This window comes from Drosophila subobscura, chromosome J, assembly GCF_008121235.1.
Source record: "Drosophila subobscura isolate 14011-0131.10 chromosome J, UCBerk_Dsub_1.0, whole genome shotgun sequence".
In the NCBI taxonomy this organism is placed as follows: domain Eukaryota; kingdom Metazoa; phylum Arthropoda; class Insecta; order Diptera; family Drosophilidae; genus Drosophila; species Drosophila subobscura.
The window spans coordinates 3,296,308-3,309,813 of NC_048532.1; the positions used below are offsets into that span (position 1 = coordinate 3,296,308).

At 45.8% G+C, this 13,506-nt stretch overlaps 2 protein-coding genes across 3 annotated transcripts; one reads left to right on the forward strand and one right to left on the reverse strand.

Annotated features, from left to right (window-relative positions):
- Nucleotides 1-144: 144 nt before the first annotated feature.
- LOC117893103 (spermine synthase) lies at nt 145-4,704 on the reverse strand. Of its 2 annotated transcripts, none has more exons than XM_034799536.1 (4): nt 4,339-4,704; nt 3,161-3,272; nt 1,706-1,828; nt 145-1,644 (listed from the first exon to the last, which is right to left on the reverse strand). In XM_034799536.1, exons 1-4 carry the CDS (start codon nt 4,621-4,623, stop codon nt 1,061-1,063), a joined length of 1,104 nt encoding a protein of 367 aa, XP_034655427.1. In that variant the 5' UTR covers nt 4,624-4,704; the 3' UTR covers nt 145-1,060. The 2 variants fall into 2 exon arrangements, with proteins under 2 accessions (XP_034655427.1, XP_034655425.1); XM_034799534.1 differs by lacking the exon at nt 3,161-3,272 and adding an exon at nt 2,240-2,357 and having other exon boundaries at nt 4,339-4,702.
- Nucleotides 4,705-5,423: 719 nt separating this feature from the next.
- On the forward strand, nt 5,424-9,282 carry LOC117894233 (inositol polyphosphate 5-phosphatase E). The gene is made up of 5 exons (XM_034801150.1): nt 5,424-5,561; nt 6,006-6,053; nt 6,145-7,912; nt 7,987-8,901; nt 8,955-9,282. The coding sequence occupies exons 3-5, from the start codon at nt 6,639-6,641 to the stop codon at nt 9,061-9,063; spliced, it is 2,298 nt and encodes a 765-aa protein (XP_034657041.1). The 5' UTR covers nt 5,424-5,561; nt 6,006-6,053; nt 6,145-6,638; the 3' UTR covers nt 9,064-9,282.
- The last annotated feature ends 4,224 nt before the right edge of the window (nt 9,283-13,506 follow it).

Here is a 13,506-nt window from a genome sequence, read left to right on the forward strand (position 1 = left end):
GAGCTCCACCTCGTCAGCCGTTTTTGCGCGGCACATTTGAATATAGTTTCAATTTACTTTTTCCCCGAGATTTAGTTTTATGTGGCTCCATTCTTGGGCTTAGCTCCTAGTTCTGGAGGTTATTCAAACAGCAAAACTCGCCTGTTCTGAATCTGCGTACGACTATTTATTACTTTTCAAGTATTTTCTTTTAAAATTCAAGTGAAATAAGATGTATTATTAATTGTACAGCACTAAAAGATGGTGTTGAATGCTACGCTCCTCACACCCTTCTGCACACGTATCTAGCTGGGGCAAGCCTGGGCCTGCCTCCTCATACTCCTCACATTTGCCAGTAAACGGAAAACTAAACATGCACTACGAGTATACATGTGTACATAGCATAGCAACGGAAATACATATGTACTACAAATACGAATACATTTCACGCTTAGAAGTAGTTTAATTAAACACAAACAGAATACGTAAAATTGTGGTGTGTGGCTTGTCCCCGTTGTTAAGACTTCTACTTTCAACTTAAATTTAGCATTTGAAATATTCAGTGAACGAGAACGGAATTAACCTCTAACTTAATCGTAAACAAATTGGATAAATATTTGGTTTGTTTTTCAATTGTAAGTAACAGCCATTGGAAGTGCGTTTTGGGGGGCTCTGCCTTGAGCTGTGCTGAGCTGCGATGCGTTACGGATGGCGGTGGCGATGGCGATGACATTGGCCTCCACTAAGAAACCATAGAATGGTGATAGTGCACACGTAGCTGACGACGACGCTGCCGGAGCTTGGGCAGCTCCTGCTTGACTTTTGCTGCTCCATGCAGAGTGACTGTGTACGAGTGCAGCTTGATGAGCGGCTCATTTACTTCAAGCTCCATTCTGGTTCTGGGCCCGTTCTGGTGTGGTGTTGGTGTTGTTGTTGCTGTTTCTGTTGTTGATGGTGTGCTGGAAGTAGCATTCCGGAGACACATTGTGGCATTATCCGTCTTTATAGTAGTTGCTGGTAATCGATGCTGGTCCTCTCCGCCCCCTAGTCGTCGCTCGGCTTGTCGTTCGCTTTTAGCTGGTCAAGCGAAAGACACTTGATAGAAGAGCCACTCTTCCATGAATGAAGGAACGAATGCCTTCGACGTGGTGTATTTAACCTTCGGCTTGAGCAGGGCCAGCTGTTCCTCAAACAGTTCCAGAGATTCAGTGCAACTGGTGCCATTGCCGTGGGTCAAGAACTTGCCATCTGGCTTCAGAACCTGGAACGAGTGCTCGAAAATGGTCCTGATAAAGTCCCAGTCGACGCCGACAGGTGCCCCCGTAATGGGTATGTCGGTAAGGTCGCCAAAAACATAGTCAAACTTGCGGTCCTCGGCAATGAACTTTTTCAAGTACTCCACACAGTCGCCCACAACGATTTCGTACTGGTCGCTCTTGCGCTTCTCCAGAACGTCCCCGCAAATCGAGTTGAGATATTTGTTGCAGGCCTCCATAACCAGCTCATCGATCTCCAGCATCACCACGTGCTTGGGGTTCTCCTTCAGCAGCTCGTACAGCAGAGCGCCGTCCCCACCACCCAGAATGCAGATCTCCTTGCCCTCATAGTTCTCAATGCCACGACCCATCAGGGTTTCTGTATAGATCAGATCGGACTCGGCAATATCTTTAAAAGTGTAATTTAATATCATGTTCATGCTGCTGTCAGTTGATCGAATTGTACTTACTCTGAAGCTCGTCCAACAGCAGCATGTTTCCCAGAGTCTTTGAGTGCAAGATTTGAATCTTTTGGAAAGGTGAGCGTGCCTCATAAACAAGCTTGTCGATATCGTACTCAATAATGCGCTCATCTGCGAAAGATTAATCATTATTAGAATATACCTCAAAATATGTATTTATGTATAGGCGAATTAATTTGGCTTGGATGGCTAAGCGGCATGCTGATAACAAACTGAGTGTCAGAAGCAAAACAAACCGAAAATTACATAGAAAGGACATCAAAGTAACAACGAGAATCTCCCCGTCGGAAAGAAACCGAAAATCGGAAAGAACGAAAAATGGCTGAAATGAATCTATCATGCTTGGTGCCTCTAGAACTCTCAGAACATCAGCTCGGTGCTGCATACGCATACGCATACGCTCAACGTTCATTCATTTGAGATATGTACACTTTCAGTGGTATGACATACATGTACATACATACATATCAGTAGATTGTTTGCTCTATTTTTGTAATATGAAAACCAAAGAGTATACGTTACCTGACGATGGAAAATACCTAGGGACATCACCGCGCGTCAGGGCGGGCAGCTTCTGTCCCTTAATGGCCTTCAGTTTCACGGCCAAGGCATTTTCCAAGCTCTTGCCATGCACCAAGCCCTAGTGGGGGTGGTGGTGGTTCGTATCGTTTCGTGGTTGGTGGTGGTGTAGGTGTAGTAGTTGATCGAGAACGAGCGAGCGAGCGTACGTAGGAGCGAGGCGAGGCGAGGCAGGGCAGGTGACACATGGTGTGCATAGGTCGTATAAGTATAATTTCAATATTTTACACATTAATTTTTAATTCAGATATAATTTTGGTGAACATTCAGTTTGGTTTTTATTTTTCGTTGTTTTTGTTTTGTTGTTGGATTGCAAGTGGCCCCGAGATGTGGTTGTTCATGGCGCGAAGATGAGCGATCGAATTGATCGTTTGAATATGGAAATAAAAAGTATACAAAAATTATAATAATTATAAATCAATCAGAGGAGGGAATAAGAACAATCCAAAGAAGGCTGGGCCAGGCCGACTTTGACGTCGGTAGTAATGGAAACTAGTAGCGTGACGGAACAAGCATGCAGGAACTTCCTAAGTAATTCGTATTATTACTAGGATGTAACGCTATACATACATATGTACATACATATGTATGTATGTATGTATGTACATTGGTGGGCAGGTGGGTGGTGTTGGCAACCGATTGTATTCATGATGTGTTTGTTGTACATATGTGGTATATGATATGTGCTTTGCATTTCTCTCATTACTGCACGGATGCTCACGGCCCTGCAGCGGAATTTTGCGAGACAGTTTCACGAACTGTCCGTGGGTAGTGGGTGGGTGGATAGTAGTGGTTTTAGGTATGAGGTTATACATAATTATTGCAAATGGAACGAACTGGCAAAACTAAACTAATTCGACCAACCTGAGCTAGTCATGTAAATGTCGATATATCCGCCGCGCTTTATCGGTGGCAAGTATTTTGACCGATCGGAATCTAATTTCTGTCGCAGAATCAGTTCCATGGTGCGCATGGTCTGCAAAGTAATGCTTTATTTAAACCTCTCACACAAATGCTGGCCCAAGTATGGATGAATAAATCAAAACCCATGAAAACAGCACAAATAATTGACCTTCGGGGCGAACTTTACAAGCGCCTCCCGCTTAGGCAGCCCAGCCGCAAACCTATTTATAGTCACAAATACTTGAATACTTATGAAAAAGGAAAGTTGGATACTAATAAAACAAAAAAGGAACCCACAGACCAGACAGACCGAGCCATAAATATGCACCAAGGCAGTTCTGCTGCACATGCAGAAGCAGATGCAAATTGCAAAATACCTAGAAGAAAAACAGAATGTTTGTTTGGGAAACCCGCAGAACCGGCATCAAGATAGGAGGGGGCTACATACATTTGTAAGTATGTATGTACATACACATTTATGTATGTGTATGTATGTACATGTGTGTCTTCTCGTACTATCTACATATGTATGTATGTATGCATGTTTCGCGCTGTTTTTTGTGGCATGGGGAATTTCAATCAATGAACTTGATTTCGCAGCAACCCCACGTGGGCCCCAGAAAGAGAGCGCGCGAGCGAAAGCGGGGGACTGGTGAGGTAATCTAGCACAAAAGCCTAGCGTTAGGCCCGTCGTCAGATGATATGTACATATACATACATATAAAGCTGCCAAATCGGTTGGTGGAGGTGTTAGATAATACTTTGGGCTTTGGTGGCTGATGGTGGCATTACCATTGGGGCCGGGGTTGCCGCATTGTCGGCCCCTTGAGGCCAAGGAGAAGCTAGCCCACGTGTGACCCAGAGGCCAAGGGTTTGGGGACTGAACAGCCCGACCGACACCGACGACGAGAAAGGGAAAACGGTCTGGCACGCCCCTGCCCCCGCCGCCGGCGCAATAAACGCACACACACAACCGTGCACTCGAATGTACATATGCGGAAAATCAATTTCCTTGCTGGTGGAACGAACCCCTTTCTCAAGCTTATCAACGCCGGAAAGCGACGTGTTTTCTCTTGTGGCAGGGCGTGGGTGGCGGGGTAGTCGGTATAATCTTGGGGTAATAGAATAGCTTTACATACATCGAAGGACATGATGGGCTCCTTGCCAGCGGGCAGGAAGTACTCCACATTGACGGTCAGCAGGCCGTGCTGGAAGATGCGGCAAGTGATGATCGTGGCCTTGTTTTCGTGCAGAACCGAGAAGTACCCGTTCTCTATACAATCCATGCTGTAGACAAGTTCCAGCTGGGGGAAGACGTGCTCCAGCTCATTCCGCAGTATCTTGGCCACCTCCTGGCGCTGCTTCTCGTCGGCCGTTTTAGCGCTATCCAGCGTGAAGTCGAACAGTATGGTCTGGGCTGCCATTGTGATAGTCCACGGACTTTTTAATTTATACCTATTTTTCAGACGAAACCGCACCGCGACCAGTGTGACCGCGGCTATATCGATAAAATATACCAAAATGACCTACCGAAATATACCGAAGAAAACCTTTTCATTTTCAAAATACACAGCAAATTTACCGTGTATCCTATAACAATTCCCACAATTATGATATTGCTAGTTGGGATTCTCAACGCTAAAACTTTAATTTTTTCGATTTTTGAATCAATTCTGCACGTATTCGACAACTTGTTGCTGGACAACATACCAGTGGTATGTGCCTTTGGATAATTTATTTTCATTAATTAATATTCAAGTTTTCCTTTCCAAATTGCTTATAATGATTTTATCTCAGACTGACGTGCTTTTAACCTTTTTATATGTTTTATATGTACATTTTCATTTTTATGTATACATTTTTGGCATACATTTGTTTATGTTCTTCTTCTTCTGCGTGGTCCTTATTTTACGATCCATTTCTCAAAAACCGATCCATGAATTCTTGCATCAAAAACGCTGATCAAGTGCGTTCACCAGGACGGTAACAAGAAATGTGCCTATTGAATTGTACAGTATTGTATGGTTAGTGGCGATATTCTTTATAATTCTTCTCTGATCTCTGAAATCCCGCCAAAGACCCACCAAAGTTTTAATCGGAAACAATGCGTGTTCAGTGTTGAGAAATATCAAAATCTTTCATCGGTAAATGTTCAGTATATTTTGAAAATGAAAACGGATATGTCGGTATATTTCTGTGGGTACGGCGTTGTGTTGTATCGGTAATTCCGCGGCCACACTGTTCGGATGGACAAACAGCGCCGCATTTTCACAATATTTTGAATTCCACAAACAACAATATTTGACCAACAGCAGGGAGTAGTGTAGTTCTTCAGCGAGAGAGTCGTTAGATTGTCCATCAGGTAGGAAATTCGTCAATGCGGCACCTGCATGCTCGTACCTGAACCTGAACTTGAATGCAACCCAGCATCGTGCGCCATCCAAGGCGAGCCGAGCGTTTGGCGGCAACAATGGGGTGCTAATTATAAATCACCCGCGAGATCAGCATAGGAGCTACGCGTTGTGCTAATGAAGTGATGTCGCGGTGTGAAGTGTGTTTGTGTGTCTCTCTGATGACTGTGTGGGCGCCATAGCCACAGCATGCCAATGTTGTTACGTCGCCGTTTCGTTTCGGCAGCAGCCACCCACCCCACCCCTGTCAATCCACCCCAAGTCTCGTGCTGGCGCCCAGGCATTGCCGGAGCGACTACTGCCACAACTCGTGACTCCCCCGTGGGTGCCTTAGAGTGTCGCGGCTTTTATTACAATGTATGACTGCGCTGTATTGATTTTTTGAATCCTTTCAGATCACGCTGTCTGCCCACCATGTGAAGGAGGTTCCCGGCGAATCCTGGGTAAGTGAGTGCGTGTGTGCGTGCGCATGTGACTAGTAGACCTCGCCAGCTAATTAGCCCTGCATTTATTCATTCATTAAAATCCTTGCAGTACAACAAACAAACGGAACGAAAGCTGCCAATGGGCTGAGGGCTGAGGGACAAGCAGCCCAATTAGGCAGCACTCGTACTACTAGTACCAGATTTTCGGATCGTGTACGTCATCGACGTGCTCAAATAATTTGCATTGGTAAAGCAAATACTGTGCAACGACGGCGACGGCAAGAGCATCTGCATTATTCGATGACGACTTGGCTGCTGTCTGCCATTACTATTTATATGCCATTATACCCGTGCTGCTGAGCAAAACAAAAAGTCAGCTACGGGCAGAGGCCAAGAATCTCATAAATGTCAACCATACGTTAGAGGAAAACCAGAAACTAGCCGCGTGCCATGGGCAGCCGAGAGATCCGTGATAGAGAGCCGTGATTGTACCTAACAAAGCACAAATTTACTTTGCAAAGTGCAAATTACTTTCTCCGGCAGAGGTTGAGCTAATTCGTGATGTAAGGAAGATCAACAAGCAACGTGATTTGATTTGACGCCATGCAGCACAGCACCGCTGGCAGCGAGGAGCGCATCACTAGCTCCACCAGCAGCCCCCGCTCTGGCCACAAGACGGGCAGCTCTCTCTTCGGGCTGCTGACCAAGCGCCCTAGCAAGGTGGAACCCCATCCCATAACTCCCGAATCGCCAAGCCTTCAACGACGTCCCGTGTCCGCATGCGGCCACTTTGATGTGAGCTTCGCCAAGGCCACAGCGGAGCAAGCGGGAAACCATTTGGCCGTCAGCAGCAGCAGCAACAGCCATAGCAACCATAAAAGCCAAACTCTGCCGCTGGAGAAATCGCACAGCGGTCTGATAAGCTTCCACAGGCGTACCAAGCCGTCGTCGAAAAGCAAAGGACACTCCCACCGTTACAGCAGTGACGCGGGCTCCCAGAGCGATGGAGGTGCGGACGTTGTGATGCGGCGCAAGTCGCCCAAGCACCGGTCACCGAACCATAACCGATTCAGCCACCAGTTCAGCCTCTGCTGTAAGGCCGAGAAGAAGCCCCTGACGCCGCCGGTCACAGTGCGCTACAATTCCATACCGGACAGCACCCTCAACAGCGTGCTTCGTCGCGACAACCTGTCGCTGAGCTGGAGTATGGTGGATAACAATTCGGTCTCGCTGAACTCTAGCGAGGGTGGCACTTCATTTCAGCGACCACGTCTGTCCAGTGAGTGCGCCAGTGCACCAGAATCGCCAGTCGGCACCAAGACCTTCTTTGCTCAATGCAGCAACGCTGCTGCTGTGGCTTCGGCCACAGCCGGCGCATCGTCCCCCACTGCTGTGGGGCGAAGTGAAAGCATGCCCCGCTCTCCGATCCGGCCCATTGCAGTCTCGGCCTGCCGCTCGCGTCTTCGCCTGAAGCTGTATCCGCCCGGGAAGGAGCTGCCACAACTGCACACCGCTGAAGAGTCCACGGACATTAAGCGTGCCACCACGCCTCAGCATATGTCCTCGCCCAACATAGCCAGCCAGCCTGATGGGTTTGAAGCGACCATGCAGGAGCAGCCTGGCGTCCGCTTCATGTCGCACGAGAACATGACGCTGCAGCGACAGGGCTCCGGCTCCAACCTCGCGCGTCAGTCTCTGGTGGCTGCCCATGCCCTAAACCTTATTCCTGCCGATAAGGCACGCGAACGGAGCTACCTGGACGGGCGCCTCGGCTCCTCCTCTTTGCTGGGGCCAAGCGAACTGAGCCGCGTGCTGCCTCAGAAGGAAGTCACCATTTTCGTGGGCACTTGGAACATGAACGGTCATAGTCCACCCAAGTGAGTAGAAACGTTAATATTATCGCATTACGGACCCTTACTGAATGTTTCGTTTCCTTTGCTGGCAATTTTAGACAATTAAATGATTTTGTGCTGCCGGCCAACGTGGAGCATGTGCCGGACATAGTTGTCATGGGCACCCAGGAGTCCACGCCGGATCGCTTTGAGTGGGAGGTCACGCTGCAGGAGACCCTAGGCCCCTCGCATGTCCTTTTTCATTCGACCACTCTGGGCACCCTTCACCTGGCTGTCTACATGCGGCGCGATCTCATCTGGTACTGCTCGGCTCCGGAGGATGCCTCTATGTCGGTGCGCACCGGCTCTGCCTTTCGCACCAAGGGTGCTGTGGCCATATCCTTCTGCCTATTTGGTACTTCCATGCTCTTTGTGACCTCCCACTTGACCGCTCACCAGCAGAAGGTGAAGGAGCGGGTGTCGGATGTGAAGCGCATTATTAACGCTCTGGATTTGCCTCGGAATTTGCCCAACCTTCGGCACAAGAATAAGGATGTGACGCAAAACTTTGATAACGTCTTCTGGTGCGGTGACCTGAACTTCCGACTCGGCGAGCCCCGCGAGAAATTGATGGAGTGGATTCAAAACACAAAGTTCCCGCTTCCCTCGCACTTGCCACACGGTTACATGCATACGGACCAACTCTCCTCTGTGCTGGCCGACGGTGCGGCCTTCCGTGGATTCATGGAGGCAAATATAACATTTCCACCCACTTACAAGTACGACCCGGGTAGCCAGAACTTTGATACCTCCTCAAAGCAGCGCGCTCCGGCATACACTGACAGAATCCTCTACAAGTACAGGCAGGTCCAGGGCCTAGTCATACGTCGCCAGACCATAATACCGGGGGTTTCCACGCCGACGCAGCCCTATGTGCAGTGCCTGTTGTACGATTCGGTGCCTTCCATAACCACATCGGACCATAAGCCGGTGTGGGCTCTCTTTAAAACCCTCATCCGTGCCGGATCTGACGCGTAAGTGGTGATGTTTTAATATATATATAACTCTCATTTCGTTTCCATTATAGGATTCCCTTAGCTGCTGGATTGTTCAGTCGGGACATTTACTTAGAGGGAATGCGTCGTCGCTTGAATAACCAATATACGGGAGCCTCGGCCGTCTGTGCCATACAGTAGACTCTCATTAGTAGCTATTAGCTAGTCAGAGTTGAAAGTGGGGTGACTGTTTCAGAAGCTTCTTTCAGCCACATAAATAGTCATTTACTCGAATCTGTCAGTTAGAGGCTGGCTGACATTTCTACAGTGCTAGTCAAAGCTTTCCTACGGTTGTGTGTCGCCATTGTATTACCTAGATAGATAGGACTCTACCCTGCAGCAGACTAATACCAAATACTCGTTCGTGACTTGCCATGCAACGCCGCGTTAGTAATTAGGCGCCGCCTTTTGCCTTTCGCCTCGAGGCCTTAGATCGTAAAACGTTCCTTATGAAATGATTATGAATGCATACTCAGATACAATTCTGTACCTCTACTCTGAAGCACAAGCCTAGCGAGTAGTTAAATTAAATGTGTTTTAGCTAAAAAGTAGTCCAAATATTGAAGAGAGCTCGAAGAACTTTGAATTACTTTGATTGTTGAAACTGAAGTAGAAATAAATATACATAAATATTCTAATACGAATCTAAACTACGCAATTGTTGATTCTTGAAACCTTATTGTTATAATATTTATTTGATTATTATTTAATTCTTAAGATTGTTAATGTTGAATCGTGTCTAGTGATCTGATTATTTTTATAGTTCGCAAACCTTATAAAGATTTCATTTCGTTTTAAGCACAAATATTACTTTTCTTTTTTAATTTGAATTAAACGTTCAAACCGGAATCGCCCTTCCCTCAACATTACTCGAGTAAATGCCCAAACAGAAATGAGAGCTCATCAGCTCTGGGGATCTACACATCCACATCATTCCATAATGGGGCAGTCATCGTTGTCGTTGCCCTCCTGAAAATGCACCAAAGCGTCCATCCCCCAATATGCCATTCGGACACACACGCAAATATGTTAAACTTTTGACCAATTTCAACTTGAGTTGGCTGCTGCCTTCGGGCCTGGGCGGGCAGCAATTTATTGCCATGGTTGCGATTCGATGGCGCTGGCCATGTTGCAGTCGCAGGCAGAGTCAGAGTCCAGCCGCTGCCACTGCTGCCACCGCTACTTGTGCACCATTCAAGTGGCCTCGCGGTCTCGGCTCCTACTCTGACTGCACCCCAAACGGGGCGAAAGCTTGGTGGCATTTGTGGTAATTTGTGTATGCGTATAAGTATTTGTGTCTGCGAGGGCTGGTATTAAAGTAAATTCATTCGGTTTGGAGGGTTGGTCAACTAATTTTAGCTCAGGCGACTCTCCATAGATTTTAGTGAGCAATACCCTAACAACACAAAATGAAAGGATTTTCTTACAGTTTTCCTGAGTTTTTAAGGTCAAAGCTAATAAAAAATACATCACAGAAATCATCCTTTTTGCATTTCAAAGCTTAATATTTCTAAAACGGTAAGCTGAAATCACAAACTGTTTGGGTACACTTCGTAGAGGCATTTATCAGCTTTATAGAATGACAAAATATTACATGACATTACAACAAAATGTAAGATGTAAAGATGTAAAATAAGAGCCACCTCTAAAAAAAGACAAAACAAATAACGGTTTTTAAAAGTTTATTAAAAAGTTCTAAGGGAAAATCGTGTCGGGTAGTGTTATTTGTATGCACACTAGACTCGTAGTACGCGGAACGCTTTGATGTCTTTGATGAAGGATCGGTAAAGCTAGACTAATATAAAATAAGTCATGATACCTTCCTCTTATATGGTGTAACTTGTATCTTTAGTTATTTCCAGTTGATTTTCAGGTTACAAAAGACTAGACAACTTGAATCAATGATAATAGTATGGCCGATATTAAGCTTTTCCTTATCGCTTGGAAGAGGTCACTTTACTGGATAATTTCGGGACTATTTCGGTTTGTTCCCAAACTGCGAGAATTGCCGAAGTCACCCCGTATATGTGGGCTCAAAGGTCAGCGTTACATTCGCTCGACCAAAATCACTTTTCGGATTGGTCAAACAAAAAAGTCAATGATTGGATGCCCCCTTTCCGGTCAGGGGCCCGATGGATATCCCATGCCACATTGACTCGATTCCGTTTGTATTGTATGGTTTCGGGGAACGAAACTCTTGTGCGGGCGCCAACATTTAAAAAAAAACGAGAAACAATCCCGAGTGCGTTTTGTTTCATTGCAATCTCTGAGTTGTGGTCAACGGATGGCATTGTTTGGCGCTGTTATTATTGTATTTTTTTTCTCCACAGCTTCTGTAATTTATAAAGTTTTTTGTGGATTGCAGAATTTTTCGGACTGCTATTAGTCTAGTATGAAGCTGGAATGGGTCTGGGCAGTGGATGAAATTAGTTTGCGTCGGCTGGCAGACCCAGCGATGGCTCTGTCAGATCTGAAGCTCATTTCCTCTCTTTTCTGAAATTTAACCACAATATATGAAATTATATTAGCACTAAAGGTCGGGAAACTCGGCGAATAAAAACTATGCCCCTTCTGACTGTCTATGCTTGTACAGGATCTGCGTCTGCCACTCGGAATGCATGTGTGCGTCTGTGCCAGCCAGCGAGCAGTGCACATTAATATCCTGTGCGCATTCGTACGTGTTAATATGACTTTATGACTTCATATGTGTCCATATTTTTGTCCCCGCCGCTTCACACTAAAAAGTTTTATTGTTAGTTACGTTGCTGCCGCCATCAAAGCAACCATTTTTATTCACAGTGTTGAAGATGCAGAAATTATTAAAAATTTCCCTATGGCCCCGTCTCCATGCACGGCATACTCGTATCTCAGGGTTTTCCCTGCACCGTCAGATACCGAACTTTTTCATTTGCAACAGGGCGGGAGGTGGTGCGAATGCTGCATTTATAGTAAGAAGAGCTCATGGATGTGAGTCGTGTTTTCGCACAGTGGATCAACTTACGAGATTAAAGAGAAGAAAAAATATTCAAATACATACATATGTACATAAATAACTACATATGTGTATACGTACATATGTATATACATATGTATGTATTTGTTCTGAAATTAATGGCGAAATTCTAGCTGGCCTTTAGCTAGTATAGATTTTAAGTTATAATAATATTTGAATATTGATTTACATACATATGTACATACATATATACATATGTACATCCATATGTGAATGTACATAGATTTGTTTGGGGGTGAAATAAAAATATTGTGTCTCTAAAAATGTAATATTTAATACATATGTATGTATTCAAAATAGAATAGTTAATTCGAAATGCTTGGTTTTTGAACAATTTATCCGATATGGCGCCCATTTCCTTGTATCCAACATTCGCACATGAGCAGGGCTCCGGATCCACATTAACGGTAGTTCTCATACTTATGCTCTTTTCAAATGTATATGTATGTGCTGGAGCCCCACATCCACCCACGCTGCCTTCGCATGATCCAGCTCGCCCTGGCATTCAGCGAAGCCACTTGAATGCTTATTGTACATTTCAAACAACTCTATTACGAATATTTTTCATATTTCTTCGCAAGTGGGGCACAGGCACGGAAAAGTTAACATTAAAAGCGATGGCGGTGCCGAAAAGGCTGCTGGAGCGAGTTTGGGGCCGAGAAGGAGAAGGCGCCAGTCAAAGCAACCAATTCGCATGCGGCACGTTACATTTTTGCAATAAAAATGAAAACCGCTTTGCATGCATCTGTAGGAGAAAACACTGCGACTCGCACTCGCTTCTGGGGTGTGTGTATGCCTGTGTGTGGAGTGAGGGGAGTCAAAAGTAATAAATGTACGTGCCGCACTGGTGAAACTTCGGGAGAAGCAGTGGTGACGACCCCACACATGCTCCACACATAGTATGCACGGAGGCAGTCGTGTCAATTTGGAAAATAAGCAGAAAGGAAAGAGGAAGCCCTCCACTGATCTGAGTTTCTAATACCCTTCAGGGTTAACTTCGTAATATCGCTTTGACCTTCTCTAACTCTAATGTGTATAAGCAGAAATCTCAGTATGCGAAGGAACACACCAACTAGTAAAGTAAATTAAGAATCTATATTCTACATATCAGAAATATTGCCATTTCGATTGGAACATGATGCGAAAACCAACATTCCATTCCGCCAAGAAAGGGAACAAAAACGCCATCTTCCATATCTGCTCTTCTTCGTTTCGCACTTCCTCGCACATGTCACGATCACGACAGATGCAAATGCATGGAAACGAATGTGAATGCAAGTTGGTGGGGAGGGGGCTGGAGGGGGAGATGAGGCTGGCTTGATGAGAGAATGGGAGTCGTGGAATACGAGTAAATGTAATAAAAATAAACTACAATTTTCTTTGACTACCCCTAGAACCCAACACCCAACACCCAACACCCCATATCCAAACCCCCGCACAACGCCTTCTTTTGTGCGAATACTTTTTTTCATCGTCTTGGGGTATGCCATCCTGCCGCCTTGCAGTGGGGTCGCCACGGGCTTGGCACGCACCACTCTCGTGTTTGAAGTAGCTTTGGATTGTATAAAAGT